General features: G+C 39.6%; 2 protein-coding genes across 3 annotated transcripts in view; one reads left to right on the forward strand and one right to left on the reverse strand.

The window, feature by feature from the left end:
* agpat2 (1-acylglycerol-3-phosphate O-acyltransferase 2 (lysophosphatidic acid acyltransferase, beta)) overlaps positions 1–13,652 on the forward strand; it is a 43,661-nt gene extending 30,009 nt beyond the window's left edge. Inside the window, exons 5-6 of the mRNA XM_061908044.1 lie at positions 12,698–12,770; positions 12,855–13,652. Coding sequence (XP_061764028.1) covers positions 12,698–12,770; positions 12,855–13,006 — 225 coding nt within the window. The 3' untranslated portion in view covers positions 13,007–13,652. The remainder of the gene's footprint in view (positions 1–12,697; positions 12,771–12,854) is intronic.
* Positions 13,653–18,987: 5,335 nt separating this feature from the next.
* Positions 18,988–19,616, reverse strand: part of egfl7 (EGF-like-domain, multiple 7) — a 31,104-nt gene continuing 30,475 nt past the window's right edge. For both annotated transcript variants that reach the window (XM_061908046.1, XM_061908047.1), the window contains exon 9: positions 18,988–19,325. In XM_061908046.1, the coding sequence (XP_061764030.1) occupies positions 19,306–19,325 (20 nt within the window). In that variant the 3' untranslated portion in view covers positions 18,988–19,305. The remainder of the gene's footprint in view (positions 19,326–19,616) is intronic.

The following is a 19,616-nucleotide window of genomic DNA, read 5'->3' on the forward strand; positions in this document are numbered from 1 at the left end:
GAGAACATCCGCACCGTAATACAACATAAACACAACAGAACAAATACCCAGAACCTGTTGCAGCACTAACTCTTCCGGGACGCTACGATATACACCATCCGCTACCCCCTACCCACCCCCACCTCAACCTGCTCATGCTCTCTCCAAATTCCAAGCTGCTGTTTTGAGGCATGTTAACAAAAAAAATAATGCACTTTGTGACTTCAATAATAATCATGGCAGTGCCATGTTGGCATATTTTTCTATAACTTGAGTTGATTTATTTTGGGAAAAAACCTTGTTGCATTGTTTAATGCATCCAGCGGGGCATCACAACAAAATTAGGCATAATAATGTGTTGATTCCACGACTGTATATATCGGTATAGGTTGATATCGGTATCGGTAACTGAGAGTTGGACAATATTGGGATATCGGCAAAAAAGCCATTATCAGACATCTCTAAAAAAAACATGCCAACATGGCACTGCCATATTTATTAATGAAGTCACAAAGTGCGTTATTTTTTTTAACATGCCTCAAAACAGCAGTTTGGAATTTTAGACATGCTCTCCCTGAGAGAGCATGAGGAGGTTGGGGAGGGGGGGGGGGGGGGATTAAAGTAGGGGTGGTTAGAGAGTACGGGGCTTGTGTATATTGTAGCATACCGGAAGAGTTAGTGATGAAAGGGGTTTTGGGTATCTGTTCTGTTGTGTTTATGTTGTGTTACGGTGCGGATGTTCTCCCGAAATGTGTTTGTCATTCTTGTTTGGTGTGGGTTCACAGTGTGGCACATATTTGTAACCGTGTTAAAGTTGTTTATACGGCCACCCTCAGTGTGACCTGTATGGCTGTTGACCAAGTATGCGTTGCATTCATTTGTGAGTGTGAAATGCCGTAGATATTATGTGATTGGGCCGGCATGCAAAGGTAGTGCCTTTTAAGGTTTATTGGCGCTCTGTACTTCTCCCAAAATCCTTTTACAAACAGTCATACATTTTACTTTTTGAAAGAGATACCGATAATTTCCGATATCACATTTTAAAGCATTTATCGGCCGATAATATCGGCAGTCCGATATTATCGGACATCTCTAACTGATACCCATGACATGTGTTAACTGTACATTTTCCCATTAAATTAACATTTCCCATTCATTTATAGTGAGCGCTATTGACAGCTGCTTTCATTCTTTCACAGGGTGAGTGCTGTACTCAGTCCAGCCACTTGAGGGAGATAGTCGCCTTACATATCGTCCCCTTTCTTTTCTGATAATATCAGATGATTGATAATGAGTTTTAACTTGAATTTAATCCCCAAATGGCGTTTTGTTTTTTCTTTAGATTTCAGTGAAGGCGCAGCACAAACTGACAGCTGTGTACGTTAATGAGTTGTATCGCCCCCTGGGTCAGAGCGTCTGTTCAGAGCGCACACTCGCGGCCAGACAGGTGGGATGAGTTTAAAAAAAAAACGGGGCAGAGAATGAAATGAAAGACGCAGTTTTTGTGCGTGGAATTGATGTCAGGTTTGTGGTTAAATCCTCACTGCCCCTAATTAGTGCGCGACCTGCAAGCGAGTCCGGTCCGAGGTTGTCGCTATTCCCCTATTCCCCTATTCAGTCTGTTTTATTCTATCTATCACTATTCAATCAGTCAATTAATGTTTAATTATATAGCCCTAAATCACGAGTGTCTCAAAGGGCTGCACAAACCACAACGACATCCTCGGTTCAGGAAAGGAAAAACTCAACCCAATGGGACAATGAGAGAAACCTTGGAGAGGACCGCAGATGTGGGGACGCCCCCTTGGGCGACCGGTGCAATGGACGTCAAGTGGATCTAACATAATATTGTGAGAGTCTAGTATATAGTGGATCTAACATAATATTGTGACAGTCCAGTCCACAGTGGATCTAACATAATAGTGAGAGTCCAGTCCACAGTAGACCTAACATAATAGTGAGAGTCCAGTCCACAGTGGACCTAACATAATAGTGAGAGTCCAGTCCATGGTGGATCTAACATAATAGTGAGAGAATCTAGTCCATAGTGAATCTAACATAATAGTGTGAGAATCCAGTCCATAGTGGATCCAAAATCATAGTGTGAGAGTCTAGTCCATAGTGGATCTAACAAAATAGTGTAAGAGTCCAGTCCATGGTGGATCTAACATAATAGTGAGAGAATCTAGTCCACAGTGAATCTAACATAATAGTGTGAGAATCCAGTCCATAGTGGATCCAAAATCATAGTGTGAGAGTCTAGTCCATAGTGGATCTAACAAAATAGTGTAAGAGTCCAGTCCATAGTGGATCTAACAAAATAGTGTAAGAGTCCAGTCCATAGTGGATCTAACATAATAGTGTGAGAGTCCAGTCCATAGTGGATCTAACATAATAGTGTGAGAGTCCAGTCCATAGTGGATCTAACATAATAGTGTGAGAGTCCAGTCCATAGTGGATCTAACATCATAGTGTGAGAGTCCAGTCCATAGTGGATCTAACATAATAGTGTGAGAGTCCAGTCCATAGTGGATCTAACATAATAGTGTAAGAGTCCAGTCCATAGTGGATCTAACATAATAGTGTAAGAGTCCAGTCCATAGTTAATCTAACATAATAGTGAGAGTCCAGTACATAGTGGATCCAACATAATAGTGTGAGTGTCCAGTCCATAGTGGATCTAACATAATAGTGTGAGAGTCCAGTCCATAGTGGATCTAACATCATAGTGTGAGAGTCCAGTCCATAGTGGATCTAACATAATAGTGTGGGAGTCCAGTCCATAGTGGATCTAACATAATAGTGTGAGAGTCCAGTCCATAGTGGATCTAACATTATAGTGTAAGAGTCCAGTCCATAGTGGATCTAACATAATAGTGTAAGAGTCCAGTCCATAGTGGATCTAACATAATAGTGTAAGAGTCCAGTCCATAGTTAATCTAACATAATAGTGAGAGTCCAGTCCATAGTGGATCTAACATAATAGTGTGAGAGTCCAGTCCATAGTGGATCTAACATATTAGTGTGAGAATCCAGTCCATAGTGGATCCAAAATCATAGTGTGAGAGTCTAGTCCATAGTGGATCTAACAAAATAGTGTAAGAGTCCAGTCCATAGTGGACCTAACATAATAGTGTAAGAGTCCAGTCCATAGTGGATCTAACATAATAGTGTGAGAATCCAGTCCATAGTGGATCTAACATAATAGTGTGAGAGTCCAGTCCATAGTGGATCTAACATAATAGTGTGAGAGTCCAGTCCATAGTGGATCTAACATCATAGTGTGAGAGTCCAGTCCATAGTGGATCTAACATCATAGTGTGAGAGTCCAGTCCATAGTGGATCTAACATCATAGTGTAAGAGTCCAGTCCATAGTGGATCTAACATCATAGTGTAAGAGTCCAGTCCATAGTTAATCTAACATAATAGTGAGAGTCCAGTCCATAGTGGATATAACATAATAGTGTGAGAGTCCAGTCCATAGTGGATCTAACATAATAGTGTGAGAATCCAGTCCATAGTGGATCTAACATCATAGTGTAAGAGTCAAGTCCATAGTGGATCTAACATAATAGTGTAAGAGTCCAGTCCATAGTTAATCTAACATAATAGTGAGAGTCCAGTCCATAGTGGATATAACATAATAGTGTGAGAGTCCAGTCCATAGTGGATCTAACATAATAGTGTGAGAGTCCAGTCCATAGTGGATCTAACATCATAGTGTAAGAGTCAAGTCCATAGTGGATCTAACATAATAGTGTAAGAGTCCAGTCCATAGTGGATCTAACATAATAGTGTAAGAGTCCAGTCCATAGTGGATCTAACATAATAGTGAGAGTTCAGTCCATAGTGGATCTAACATAATAGTGTGAGAGTCCAGTCCATAGTGGATCTAACATAATAGTGAGAGTCCAGTCCATAGTGGATCTGACATAATAGTGAGAGAGTCCAGTCCATAGTGGATCTAACATAATAGTGAGAGTCCAGTCCATAGTGGATCTAACATAATAGTGTGAGTGTCCAGTCCATAGTGGATCTAACATAATAGTGTGAGAGTCCAGTCCATAGTGGATCTAACATCATAGTGTGAGAGTCCAGTCCATAGTGGATCTAACATAATAGTGTGAGAGTCCAGTCCATAGTGGATCTAACATTATAGTGTAAGAGTCCAGTCCATAGTGGATCTAACATAATAGTGTAAGAGTCCAGTCCATAGTGGATCTAACATAATAGTGTAAGAGTCCAGTCCATAGTTAATCTAACATAATAGTGAGAGTCCAGTCCATAGTGGATCTAACATGATAGTGTGAGAGTCCAGTCCATAGTGGATCTAACATAATAGTGAGAGTCCAGTCCATAGTGGATCTAACATAATAGTGAGAGTCCAGTCCATAGTGGATCTAACATAATATTGTGACAGTCCAGTCCACAGTGGATCTAACATAATAGTGAGAGTCCAGTCCACAGTGGACCTAACATAATAGTGAGAGTCCAGTCCATGGTGGATCTAACATAATAGTGAGAGAATCTAGTCCATAGTGGATCCAAAATCATAGTGTGAGAGTCTAGTCCATAGTGGATCTAACATAATAGTGTAAGAGTCCAGTCCATAGTTAATCTAACATAATAGTGAGAGTCCAGTACATAGTGGATCTAACATAATAGTGTGAGTGTCCAGTCCATAGTGGATCTAACATCATAGTGTGAGAGTCTAGTCCATAGTGGATCTAACATAATAGTGTAAGAGTCCAGTCCATAGTTAATCTAACATAATAGTGAGAGTCCAGTCCATAGTGGATCTAACATAATAGTGTGAGTGTCCAGTCCATAGTGGATCTAACATCATAGTGTGAGAGTCTAGTCCATAGTGGATCTACCATAATAGTGTAAGAGTCCAGTCCATAGTTAATCTAACATAATAGTGAGAGTCCAGTCCATAGTGGATCTAACATAATAGTGTGAGAGTCCTGTCCATAGTGGATCTAACATCATAGTGTGAGAGTCCAGTCCATAGTGGATCTAACATAATAGTGTGGGAGTCCAGTCCATAGTGGATCTAACATAATGGTGTGAGAGTCCAGTCCATAGTGGATCTAACATAATAGTGTAAGAGTCCAGTCCATAGTTAATCTAACATAATAGTGAGAGTCCAGTCCATAGTGGATCTAACATAATAGTGTGAGTGTCCAGTCCATAGTGGATCCAAAATCATAGTGTGAGAGTCTAGTCCATAGTGGATCTAACATAATAGTGTAAGAGTCCAGTCCATAGTGGATCTACCATAATAGTGTAAGAGTCCAGTCCATAGTTAATCTAACATAATAGTGAGAGTCCAGTCCATAGTGGATCTAACATAATAGTGTGAGAGTCCAGTCCATAGTGGATCTAACATCATAGTGTGAGAGTCCAGTCCATAGTGGATCCAACATAATAGTGTGGGAGTCCAGTCCATAGTGGATCTAACATAATGGTGTGAGAGTCCAGTCCATAGTGGATCTAACATTATAGTGTAAGAGTCCAGTCCATAGTGGATCTAACATAATAGTGTAAGAGTCCAGTCCATAGTTAATCTAACATAATAGTGAGAGTCCAGTCCATAGTGGATCTAACATAATAGTGTGAGAGTCCAGTCCATAGTGGATCTAACATAATAGTGTGAGAATCCAGTCCATAGTGGATCCAAAATCATAGTGTGAGAGTCTAGTCCATAGTGGATCTAACAAAATAGTGTAAGAGTCCAGTCCATTGTGGACCTAACATAATAGTGTAAGAGTCCAGTCCATAGTGGATCTAACATAATAGTGTGAGAGTCCAGTCCATAGTGGATCCAACATAATAGTGTGAGAGTCCAGTCCATAGTGGATCTAACATAATAGTGTGAGAGTCCAGTCCATAGTGGATCTAACATCATAGTGTGAGAGTCCAGTCCATAGTGGATCTAACATCATAGTGTGAGAGTCCAGTCCATAGTGGATCTAACATCATAGTGTAAGAGTCCAGTCCATAGTGGATCTAACATCATAGTGTAAGAGTCCAGTCCATAGTTAATCTAACATAATAGTGAGAGTCCAGTCCATAGTGGATATAACATAATAGTGTGAGAGTCCAGTCCATAGTGGATCTAACATAATAGTGTGAGAATCCAGTCCATAGTGGATCTAACATAATAGTGTGAGAGTCCAGTCCGTAGTGGATCTGACATAATAGTGAGAGAGTCCAGTCCATAGTGGATCTAACATAATAGTGTGAGAATCCAGTCCATAGTGGATCTAACATAATAGTGTGAGAGTCCAGTCCATAGTGGACCTAACATAATAGTGTGAGAGTCCAGTCCATAGTGGATCTAACATCCTAGTGTAAGAGTCCAGTCCATAGTGGATCTAACATAATAGTGTAAGAGTCCAGTCCATAGTGGATCTAACATAATAGTGTAAGAGTCCAGTCCATAGTGGATCTAACATAATAGTGAGAGTTCAGTCCATAGTGGATCTAACATAATAGTGTGAGAGTCCAGTCCATAGTGGATCTAACATAATAGTGAGAGTCCAGTCCATAGTGGATCTGACATAATAGTGAGAGAGTCCAGTCCATAGTGGATCTAACATAATAGTGAGAGTCCAGTCCATAGTGGATCTAACATAATAGTGTGAGTGTCCAGTCCATAGTGGATCTAACATAATAGTGTGAGAGTCCAGTCCATAGTGGATCTAACATCATAGTGTGAGAGTCCAGTCCATAGTGGATCTAACATAATAGTGTGAGAGTCCAGTCCATAGTGGATCTAACATAATAGTGTGAGAGTCCAGTCCATAGTGGATCTAACATTATAGTGTAAGAGTCCAGTCCATAGTGGATCTAACATAATAGTGTAAGAGTCCAGTCCATAGTGGATCTAACATAATAGTGTAAGAGTCCAGTCCATAGTTAATCTAACATAATAGTGAGAGTCCAGTCCATAGTGGATCTAACATAATAGTGTGAGAGTCCAGTCCATAGTGGATCTAACATAATAGTGAGAGTCCAGTCCATAGTGGATCTAACATAATAGTGAGAGTCCAGTCCATAGTGGATCTAACATAATATTGTGACAGTCCAGTCCACAGTGGATCTAACATAATAGTGAGAGTCCAGTCCACAGTGGACCTAACATAATAGTGAGAGTCCAGTCCATGGTGGATCTAACATAATAGTGAGAGAATCTAGTCCATAGTGAATCTAACATAATAGTGTGAGAATCCAGTCCATAGTGGATCCAAAATCATAGTGTGAGAGTCTAGTCCATAGTGGATCTAACAAAATAGTGTAAGAGTCCAGTCCATAGTGGACCTAACATAATAGTGTAAGAGTCCAGTCCATAGTGGATCTAACATAATAGTGTGAGAGTCCAGTCCATAGTGGATCTAACATAATAGTGTGAGAGTCCAGTCCATAGTGGATCTAACATAATAGTGTGAGAGTCCAGTCCATAGTGGATCTAACATAATAGTGTGAGAGTCCAGTCCATAGTGGATCTAACATCATAGTGTGAGAGTCCAGTCCATAGTGGATCTAACATCATAGTGTAATCGTCCAGTCCATAGTGGATCTAACATAATAGTGTAAGAGTCCAGTCCATAGTGGATCTAACATAATAGTGTAAGAGTCCAGTCCATAGTTAATCTAACATAATAGTGAGAGTCCAGTCCATAGTGGATATAACATAATAGTGTGAGAGTCCAGTCCATAGTGGATCTAACATAATAGTGTAAGAGTCCAGTCCATAGTTAATCTAACATAATAGTGAGAGTCCAGTCCATAGTGGATCTAACATAATAGTGTGAGAGTCCAGTCCATAGTGGATCTAACATAATAGTGTGAGAGTCCAGTCCATAGTGGATCTAACATCATAGTGTAAGAGTCCAGTCCATAGTGGATCTAACATAATAGTGTAAGAGTCCAGTCCATAGTGGATCTAACATAATAGTGTAAGAGTCCAGTCCATAGTGGATCTAACATAATAGTGAGAGTTCAGTCCATAGTGGATCTAACATAATAGTGTGAGAGTCCAGTCCATAGTGGATCTAACTTAATAGTGAGAGTCCAGTCCATAGTGGATCTAACATAATAGTGTGAGAGTCCAGTCCATAGTGGATCTGACATAATAGTGAGAGAGTCCAGTCCACAGTGGATCTAACATAATAGTGTGAGAGTCCAGTCCATAGTGGATCTAACATAATAGTGTGGGAGTCCAGTCCATAGTGGATCTAACATAATAGTGTAAGAGTCCAGTCCATAGTGGATCTAACATAATAGTGAGAGAGTCCAGTCCATAGTGGATCTAACATAATAGTGTGAGAGTCCAGTCCATAGTGGATCTAACATAATAGTGTGAGATTCCAGTCCATTGTGGATCTAACATAATAGTGTGATAGTCCAGTCCATAGTTAATCTAACATAGTAGTGAGAGTCCAGTCCATAGTGGATCTAACATAATAGTGTGAGAGTCCAGTCCATAGTGGATCTAACATAATAGTGAAAGTCCAGTCCATAGTGGATCTAACATAATAGTGTGAGAGTCCAGTCCATTGTGGATATAACATAATAGTGAGAGTCCAGTCCATAGTGGATCTAACATAATAGTGTGAGAGTCCAGTCCATAGTTAATCTAACATAATAGTGTGAGAGTCCAGTCCATAGTTAATCTAACATAGTAGTGAGAGTCCAGTCCATAGTGGATCTAACATAATAGTGTGAGAGTCCAGTCCATAGTGGATCTAACATAATAGTGAGAGTCCAGTCCATAGTGGATCTAACATAATAGTGTGAGAGTCCAGTCCATTGTGGATATAACATAATAGTGAGAGTCCAGTCCATAGTGGATCTAACATAATAGTGAGAGTCCAGTCCATAGTGGATCTAACATAATAGTGTGAGAGTCCAGTCCATAGTGGATCTAACATAATAGTGAGAGAGTCCAGTCCATAGTGGATCTAACATAATAATGTGAGAGTCCAGTCCATAGTTAATCTAACATAATAGTGAGAGTCCAGTCCATAGTGGATCTAACATTATAGTGTGAGAGTCCAGTCCATTGTGGATCTAACATAATAGTGAGAGTCCAGTCCATATTGGATCTAACATAATAGTGTGAGAGTCCAGTCCATAGTGGATCTAACATAATAGTGAGAGAGTCCAGTCCATAGTTAATCTAACATAATAGTGAGAGTCCAGTCCATAGTGGATCTAACATTATAGTGTGAGAGTCTAGTCCATAGTGGATCCAACATAATAGTGAGAGTCCAGTCTATAGTGGATCCAACATAATAGTGGGAGTCCAGTCCACAGTGGGGCCAGCAGGAGACCATCCCAAGCGTAGACGGGTCAGCAGCACAGAGACGTCTCCAACCGATGCACAGATAAGCGGTCCACTCCGGGTCCCGACTTTGGACAGCCAGTGCTTCATCCGTAGCCACCGCACCTGTGCCCCCGCCCCCCGGCAGTTCAACTGGTCTAAAAGGGGGGTCTATTTGCTCCTGCGTCTCTCTTCCATTTGTGGCCAGAACTGCTCAATGTAGTGAAGCAGGACAGCCCCCAGGGGGAGCCAGGCTACACTCTGCCAGTAGTCTCTTTGACAGGCCACTGGGGTCTTTGAGAAACAGCAGCAAGATCTTGTGTGTTTCACATCCGAATCTTAGTTTTGTTTATTCTGATTTTAAATCGATTCATAATTTTTAAGCATACTTCTGGATCATTCTACAACCTTACATTTACCGTATTTTTCCGACCACAAGGCGCTCTGGGTTATGGTAAATGGGTTACACTTTTATGGCGCTTTTCTACCTTCAAGGTAGGGCTGGGCGATATGACCTTTTTTTGATATCTTGATATTTTTAGGCCATATCGCGATACACGATATATATCTCGATATTTTGCCCTGGCCTTGAATGACCACTTGATGCATATAATCATAGCAGTATGATGATTCTATGTGTCGACATTAAAACATTCTTCTTCATATTGCACTAATATCCATTCATACATCCATCTTCTTCCCCTTATCCGAGGTCGGGTCGCGGGGGCAGCAGCCTAAGTAGTGATTAATCATTAATTTATGCTCATTTTAAATGTTCATGCAGAGAAGGAATTTACAACTAAGTCAATTGAACACAACTGTACTCATTAAACAGTTATTAAGCAGTGGCACAAACTTACATGTCATTTCCAAAACAGAAATTGCAAGATTGGCGCACTGCTGATGAGCAGGTCTAATCAGTTCTAGTTTCATACAAAAAGCGCACCGGATTATAGGGCGCGTTAAAAGAGTCATATTATTATTTTTTTTTCGAAATGTAAAACTCTTCCTTGTGGTCTACATCAGTGGTCCCCAACCATAGGTCAGGGGACCAGTACCGGTCCATGACACATTTGCTACCGCAGGGAAACATTAAATAATTTATAAAGGACTGCATTTTCTCCGATTTAACTTTCGCCTGTCCCAATAGACACACCAATAAGCTTGTTTATAGATGTACGATAAAACTCTTCATTGTAAGTTGCCATTTGTTATATTTGTTATAACTTTGTGACATGATACAATGCACATCAATGAACTTATAAAATATAAATATGACAGATTGTAGCCAAAGGCTGATTTACATCCGCACTTCATTGAAAAGAAACAGGCCCAGGGCTCCTACTAATTCAACATTATAGTGACTTGTATTTTTCATGCACTTATTTTTGCTGTATTTATCCGGCACAAGTGGAAAACCGGTCCCTGAAAATAATGCCTACATTAAACCGGTTCGTGGTGCAAAACAGGTTAGGGACCCCCGGTCTACATAACATGTAATGGTGGTTCTTTGGTGATAATGTTATGTAGATCATGTTTTACAGATCATCTTCAAGCCGCTTTCTGACAGTCTCTTTTGGACGTGCCGTTTTGTGGCTGGACTTTTTCTCGTGGCTCACCTTTGGCAGCGTCTTCTCCCAGCCCTTTTTCTTGTAGCGGTGTAGCGTGCAAGGACAAGAGAGGAAGAAGTGTCAAAACATGGAGCTGTTTTAATGACATTCAGACTAGACTTTAATCCATAACGGAGCAGCATCTTAAACAACAACAGAGGAAATGTGTCCCGTGAAAAACCGTCGGACCGGAACTCTAATAGCTAAAGTTCCTTGGGTGAATAATGTAAACTCACTACACCGGTATGTTTTAGCGCTTTCATGGTGAGTTTACTGACAGATATAAGTAAGAACTTTACACTACTCTAGATTAGAAATGGCAACAGCGGAAAATGAATGTCACATAACAAGAAGATAGAAAAAAAGAAGAAGCCTATCAACTACGAGGTCAACACGGACTACAAAGGCGGATGCGTGCAATTTTTCAGTATTTATGCAGATCCTGAATAAAGACAAGCAGGTACTAGAAGGTAAGAAAAGTTGCTTTTGCATAGTATTGCGAAACAAAACGCCAGATGAGATCTTACCTTGTACACACACCATAATGATACTAATATGTTTAATGCGCCGACAATCCCTCAAGCGGTGCGGCCTCATAGCTTACCAAAGTTGTACTAAAACATTTTCATAGATGTTTTAGCGCCGTGTGTAATGTTCTATATTTTTAATGGAACAGTTAGCATGTTCTCCCCGTGACTGCGTGGGTTCCTTCCGGGTACTCCGGCTTTGTCCCACCTCCAAAGACATGCACCTGGGGATAAGTTGATTGGCAACACTAAAATTGGCCCTAGTGTGTGAATGTGAGTGTTGTCTGTCTATCCGTGTCGGCCCTGCGATGAGGTGGCGACTTGTCCAGGGTGTACTCCGCCTTCTGCCCGATTGTAGCTGAGATAGGCACTAGCGCCCTCCGCAACCCCAAAGGGAATAAGCGGTAGAAAATGGATGGATTGATGGATGCATTTCTTTTCACAGTTTATGAACTTACACTTGTTGAAGTATTATTCAATAAACATATATATAAAGGATTTTTGAATTGTTGCTATTTTTAGAATACTTTTGAAAAATCTCACGTACCCCTTGGCATACCTTCAATTACCCCCAGGGGTACGCGTACCCCCATTTAAGAACCACTGCTGTAAGGGACAAGTGGTAGAAAATGAATGAATGCATGCATGTAAAGTAAAGTGAAGTGAATTATATTTATATAGCGCTTTTTCTCTAGTGACTCAAAGCGCTTTACATAGTGAAACCCAATATCTAAGTTACATTCAAACCAGTGTGGGTGGCACTGGGAGCAGGTGGGTAAAGTGTCTTGCCCAAGGACACAACGGCAGTGACTAGGATGGCGGAAGCGGGAATCGAACCTGCAACCCTCAAGTTGCTGGCACGGCCACTCTACCAACCGAGCTAAAATGTTGGTGTTGTTTACTTGAGACACTGCCGTCCTAGCACAGTCTACACTTATCTCTTATGTTTGACTGCCATCTACTGGTCACACTTGTCATTACACCATGTACCACATTAAAAAGCTCTGAGGAGGGTAAGCGCAACCAAACGATTCCTTACATTTGGCGCACCGGGTTATAAGGCGCACTGTCGAGTTTTGAGGGGGGGGAAATTATTTTTAATTGCGCCTTATAGTCCGGAAAATACGGTTAACTAAGTTATGGTCATATTTTCATCTGCTTTTTCAGGAAATGGGATACGAGTGTAAACTGGAGCATTTTAGGATGAATATGCAGCGATGATATTGACCGACTTCCTCCTCTGTCTCAGGTGCCCATCATTCCCGTGGTCTTCTCCTCCTACAGCAGCTTTTACCTACGGAAAGAAAAACAGTTCAAATCGGGTACCTGCCGCCTTCTTTGCTTTGCCCCCCCCCCCTCCATCATGCATTTCTGTGTTGCTCAGCGCGTCCTCTCCGTCTCACCAGGGACCATCAGATTGAAGATCCTCCCAAAGATCGAGACAAAAGGGATGGCGTCCGAGGACGTGTCGTCCCTCGCCGACAAATCTTTCGACGTGATGCGCTCGGCCTTCTTGGACGCCTCCAAAACCTACAGCAACGGCCCCGTGAGGCACTGAGCAGCCATCGTACTCTCACACCCCCTTCCATTCCCCGCCGCCTAGGTTGTCCAAAAACCTGGCCAGGACACGACTTGACTGCAGTTGGCCCCTCCCTTCCAGCACAGTCCTGACCCTCGCCATGTTTGCGAGCGGAGTGACGGACAGTGCGGCTTTTTCTGTGCATGCATTCTTTTTCACGCCGCTTTGGAACCCCTTCCCCCCCTTTTTTTTTTATTGTCTTTTTTTTCTCATGTTGCCTTTTGTTGAGGTTATCTTTGGACACAGTCCACCTCCTTCCTTCCTCTGCGTTCCACCTTAAAGACAAAAGCAGGCGGGGTTTTCACAAGTGGTGGAGGTCGGAGTTTAACGTTCCTCTTAGTTCCCTCGCGATGAGCTCATCTGCACGTCCTTTTGCCTATTCAACCACAGGAAGTCCTTAAGAGGGCGTTTATTTAACGACTGTTAATTAAATGCTATCTCGTCGCATCACTTATTCTCTCTCGGACGCCCTTCTAAGCGCTCGCAAGGGACCTCTAGTGGCCGGAAAGTGTGCGTCCAAACTGGAAAGTAAAAGTATGCAGGGGCCAATTTTCTATATTTTTTTAGTTAAAAATAAATAAATAAAAGGCTTAAAACAGATATTATGGTGTATATATATATATATATATATATATATATATATATATATATATATATATATATATATATATATATATATATATGTATATGTATGTATATGTGTATATATATATATATATATATATATATATGTATGTATATGTGTATATATATATATATATATGTATGTATATGTGTATACATATGTATGTATATGTGTATACATATGTATGTATATGTGTATACATATGTATGTATATGTGTATACATATGTATGTATATGTGTATACATATGTATGTATATGTGTATACATATGTATGTATATGTGTATACATATGTATGTATATGTATGTGTATATATATATATATGTATATGTGTATATATATATATATATATATACATATTTGTGTATATATATTTAAGATAAATAAGTGACAAAGTGTATTTTCTGTTATTTTTTAGGGGTTTCCAAAGTGCAGCCCTAGTTTTGTTGGCCTGCAGCAAATTGTCGAGAAAAAATGTATATATAAATGTAAGAAAAAAGATAGGAAATAGTTTACATTTTGATACTATTGATAATACATTCCATCCGGAAAGTATTCACGATTCCCTTTATCCGCACAGCCTTATCCCAAAATGGAATAAATTTCATGTTTGTCCTAAAAATTCTACAAACAGTACCGCAAAGTGACATTGTGAATTTTTTTTATTTGTATTTATTTTGCAAATGTATTAAAAATAAAAAAATATTAAAAAGTCAAATGAACATAAGTATTTACAAAATTTGCTTAATAGTTTTTTTTTTAATAAATTTGCAAAATGTTCATGTCACTATGGGGTATTGTGTGTAGAATTTTGAGGGCAACAATGTGTTAAATTGTAATAATGACAACGTGAAAAAAAAATTATTTTGAAAATTTATATTAAAAAAAAATTTAAAAATCATTTAGCAAATGTTCTGAATACCTCATGGCATTTACTACCTCTTGTCCCTTTGGGGGCTGCGGGGGGTGCTGGAGCCTATCTCAGCTGCATTTGGATGGAAAGCGGGGTACACCCTGGACAAGCCGCCACCTGATCGCAGGGCCAACACAGATAGTGACTTTTTAATATTTTATTTTCTAAATTGCAACCTTACTACGGGTTATTGTTTGTAGAATTTTGAGGACAAACAGGAAATTTATTCCATTTTGACATAAGGCTGTAACATAAAATGTGGAAAAAGTGATGCGCTGTGAATACTTTCCCGATGCTTTGTAAACACGGTGTCTCTTATTCGACAAAGCTTACTCTGAACTTTGTCTTTAAATATAAATATGTTTGTCTATTTTATTGTTTTGAATAGAATATATATAAAAATGTCCTCTGCACACTTTAACTTTTCAGTAAAAGCGTCCCTTGATGGAAAACGTTTGTACAACCCCGAGTTATCAGAGTCAACATTTCAGCTTTTTCCTCATTTAATTGTCCGTATTTCCTCTTTTTTTTCTTACATTTTCACTTATTTCTTGTTTCTGACATTATGTTGCGGGCCAACAAAACTGGCCACACTTTGGGACAAAACTGCTGCACCCAAACATTAAGGGAATCACCATAAAAGTGCGTTTTGCTGATTGGCAACGTAAAAATCTGTTATTTTTCTCATGAATTCAACATAAAAGTGTTTGCCGCGTAGGATAATGTTGATTATTTATGAGAGATTTCAGCCTTAAGTCTGTTTGGTTGTCACACTATGAGATTCCTCGTATCCTCACCGCCTGTAAAAGCCACATTTTTTTTTGTTCTCCACCTCTTTTGTGTTCTTGTCGAAGCAGTATTGGAGGCGGGGCGGCATCCGTGCGTACGGGAATGCCGGAAAGAGTGTCGAAGCTTTAAAAAAAAAATAATAATAATAACACCCGTCCCGCCCTGTTGTGTTGAAAGCAACTGTCTGTGTCCGACAATGTTTGATACGTCACGCCAGAATGTGGTCTGATCAACCCGCTGTGTCAAATCTCTTGTTTACCGCCGCCATCTTTTAAAGGTTTCACTCTTTCGCCTTGTTTCGCCGCTTTTCGAGAATGTACCTGTGAGCATTCGGGATCAAATGCATCTTAATTGTTTCTTTCTTTTGTTACTCTTTCAAAGCTTTCAAAGTGGCGTCCAATCTGGGGATTGATGACATATTGTGGACTGATTGTGAGGAGATTTGAGGAGTGGCGCTAACCCCAACTCACTCAGCTTTACACACCGTAAGGCCAGTTTTAATATCTACGCCTAATACTACTAATCCATCTTTTTGCTTCTTTTTCTTGCATTCAAAGTATTTATCGCTAGTATTATTTTTCAGCAAGTGGTTTGAATGTTGAACCAAATTGGTTTCCTCCAAAAACAATTGCTTTTTCAATTTATTTTCTAAATACAAACTAATTGTGTGTTCCGTTTCTATTAGATCTCATTTGTGACATGTAATTATTTGTGCGTTTAATGTACAGCACAAGTGCTTTGAGAGACTCCACCACTGGGAGTCGAATTTATGCTAAAGAACATCTTGTGGAATGGTTAAAATGTTTCAATTTTGTGTATTTTTGCGATGAGGGTTTTTTTTTTATCCCCCTCCCAGCACATAAGAAAAATGATCAATACAGCAATTTGGACGCTCAAAATGAATTTAAAAAAGAAGGACGATAGAACTGAAGTGAAATATTGCACTTTTCATGCTGAATTTTGTCAGGAAACATAAACAAAATGTCTTCATGTTCACCAAAGCTATTAAAGTGTAATTGTCGGTAGCTTTAGATGGAATATATCCTCAGTGTGTATGTGCCATATTAATAATCTGGCGTATATTGACAATGTAGTGTTCTTGATTTCACCTCTTCTGAGTAAATGTGAATGCCTTGCAAGCGCAACAGATGAAATAAATGTATTTCTTTTTTTTTTTCTTACAGCAGTTGTTCGTTGTTGATTTTCACGAAAAAGAATCGAGTCTTTTGAACGAACAGATTCCCAGTTTTGGGCCTTTTTCTTGCACGCTATGAATATGCGTGACACCCGACTGGCAAGTGGACTAGAAAATTAATCATAATAAAGGAATCTTAGCATTTACATAATTTTTTTTAATACAAAAAAATATATATTTCACATAGGAAAATATGTGTATTTTTTTTTATATTTATTTTTATTTTTATTTGGATTCACTTTATTTTTCTAAAGTGTAATAGTTAACATAGACACCCATGGTAATATAAATTTATACTCACATAACGTCCCAATTTTTATTGTAGCTTTATTACAAAATTGTATATCCATCCATCCATCCATCCATTTTCAACCGCTTATTCCCTTTTGGGGTCGCGGGGGGCGCTGGCGCCTATCTCAGCTACAATCGGGCGGAAGGCGGGGTACACCCTGGACAAGTCGCCACCTCATCGCAGGGCAAATTGTATATCCATTAATGTATTTTATTCTTTTTTTATTTGTGTATTTTTTTCTACATTGCAAAATGCTACACATTTTTTTTAAGTGAGTGAAAATTCAAAATACAAACACCGTTTCCATATGAGTTGGGAAATTGTGTTAGATGTAAATATAAACAGAATACAATGATTTGCAAATCATTTTCAACCCATATTCAGTTGAATATGCTACAAAGACAACATATTTGATGTTCAAACTCCTAAACTTTTTTTTTTTGCAAATAATAATTAACTTAGAATTTCATGGCTGCAACACGTGCCAAAGTAGTTGGGAAAGGGCATGTTCACCACTGTGTTACATCACCTTTTCTTTTAACAACGCTCTATAAACATTTGGGAACTGAGGAAACTAATAGTTGAAGCTTTGAAAGTGGAATTCTTTCCCATTCTTGTTTTATGTAGAACTTCAGTCGTTCAACAGTCCGGGGTCTCCGCTGTGGTATTTTACGCTTCATAATGCGCCGCACATTTTCGATGGGAGACCGGTCCGGACTGCAGACGGGCAGGGAAAATACCCAGACTCTTTTTTTTTTTTTTACAAAGCCACGCTGTTGTAACACGTGCTGAATGTGGCTTGGCATTGTCTTGCTGAAATAAGCAGGGGCGTCCATGAAAAAGACGGCGCTTAGATGGCAGCATAAGTTTTTCCAAAACCTGTATGTACCTTTAAGCATTAATGGTGCCTTCACAGATGTGTAAGTTACCCATGCCTTGGGCAATAATACACCACCATACCATCACAGATGCTGGCTTTTGAACTTTGCGTGGATAACAGTCTGGATGGTTCGCTTCCCCTTTGGTCCGTGTGACACGATGTCGAATATTTCCAAAAACAATTTGAAATGTGGACTCGTCAGACCACAGAACACTTTTCCACTTTGCATCAGTCCATCTTAGATGATCTCGGGCCCACAGAAGCCGGCGGCGTTTCTGGATGTTGTTGATAAATGGCTTTCGCTTTGCATAGTAGAGCTTTAACTTGCAATTACAGATATAGCAACAAACTGTATTTAGTGACAGTGGTTTTCTGAAGTGTTCCTGAGCCCATGTGGTGATACCCTTTAGAGATTGATGTGGGTTTTTGATACAGTGCCGTCTGAGGGATCGAAGGTCACGGTCATTCAATGTTGGCTTCCGGCCATGCCGCTTATGTGGAGTGATTTCTCCAGATTCTCTGAACCTTTTGATGATATTATGGACCGTAGATGTTGAAATCCCTAAATTTTTCGCAATTGCACTTTGAGAAACGTTGTTCTTAATCTGTTTGACTATTTGCTCACGCAGTTGTGGACAAAGGGGTGTATCTCGCCCCATCTCTTCTTGTGAAAGACTGAGCCTTTTTTGGGAAGCTGTTTTTATACCCAATCATGGCACCCACCTGTTCCCAATTAGCCTGCACACCTGTGGGATGTTCCAAATAAGTGTTTGATGAGTATTCCTCAACTTTATCAGTATTTATTGTCACGTGTTGCTGGCATCAAATTGTAAAGTTAATGATTTTTTTTTTTTTTTATCAGTTTGAACATTAAATATGTTGTCTTTGTAGCATATTCAACTGAATATGGGTTGAAAATTATTTGCAAATCATTGTATTCCGTTTCTATTTACATTTAACACAATTTCCTAACTCATATGGAAAGGGGCTTTGTAGGTTTGTCAAAGCATGGAAATATGCCGCCGCCTTATGAAATGTTTTCGATGAAAACACAACAAAAAACATGGATTATTGCCAATATTTCAAAATAATTACCACCATTAGAGTGATTTTTGTGTAAAGTAAATTATTCTGAGCTACATCTTATTTTATAACTGATAGTAGTGATTTATTTATTTTTTTAAATAATAATACAAATAAATCAGTCGAAAAAAATAAAATAAGAAGCCAGAATTTTTCAACGGCCAACATTCACAGTGCACACACTTTAGGATGAAAAATGTTTTTATTACAAAATGTTACAAAATTATATAAAAAAAAATTTTTATTGAGAAATAACTGGTTGTAGTTTTAAATAATAAATACAGATATGTCCCGGGTGTGAGGACGCACAGCTGCACTGATAGTTCACCTCATACAGGTGTTGGTGATGTGTGTAACGTAACGTAACAAGACTTTGTAACAGAATGAAGGACCTGTCGGGAGCATCCCGTCTGCTTTGTGCGACCAATGTGACGACTCGCCATGTTGGTGAGTACCACTTCTTTATGAGAGGGCTGGTCGGCCATGTTGGTTGCTTCACCACTAGTTTTCCTGGCAAGAGCCTAGAAGGGAGTAAAGAGAGGTGAGGAACATCTATCCATCCATTTCCTACCGCTTATTCCCTTTGGGATCGCTGGTGCCTATCTCAGCTACAATCGGGCGGAAGGCGGCGTACACCCTGGACAAGTCGCCACCTCATCGCAGGAGGTGAGGAACAGTTTTCACCAAATTTGGTCCCTAAACGAACCAAATTGTGTTTTTTGTTTTAATGTTCTTTTTATAAATGGGAATTGAAACACAAAAACATGAATTCATTTTAATTTTATTTTGAAATGCTAAAGAAATCGGACAAA

The sequence above is a fragment of the Nerophis ophidion genome, linkage group LG08, assembly GCF_033978795.1.
Source record: "Nerophis ophidion isolate RoL-2023_Sa linkage group LG08, RoL_Noph_v1.0, whole genome shotgun sequence".
Taxonomy (NCBI): Eukaryota; Metazoa; Chordata; class Actinopteri; order Syngnathiformes; family Syngnathidae; genus Nerophis; species Nerophis ophidion.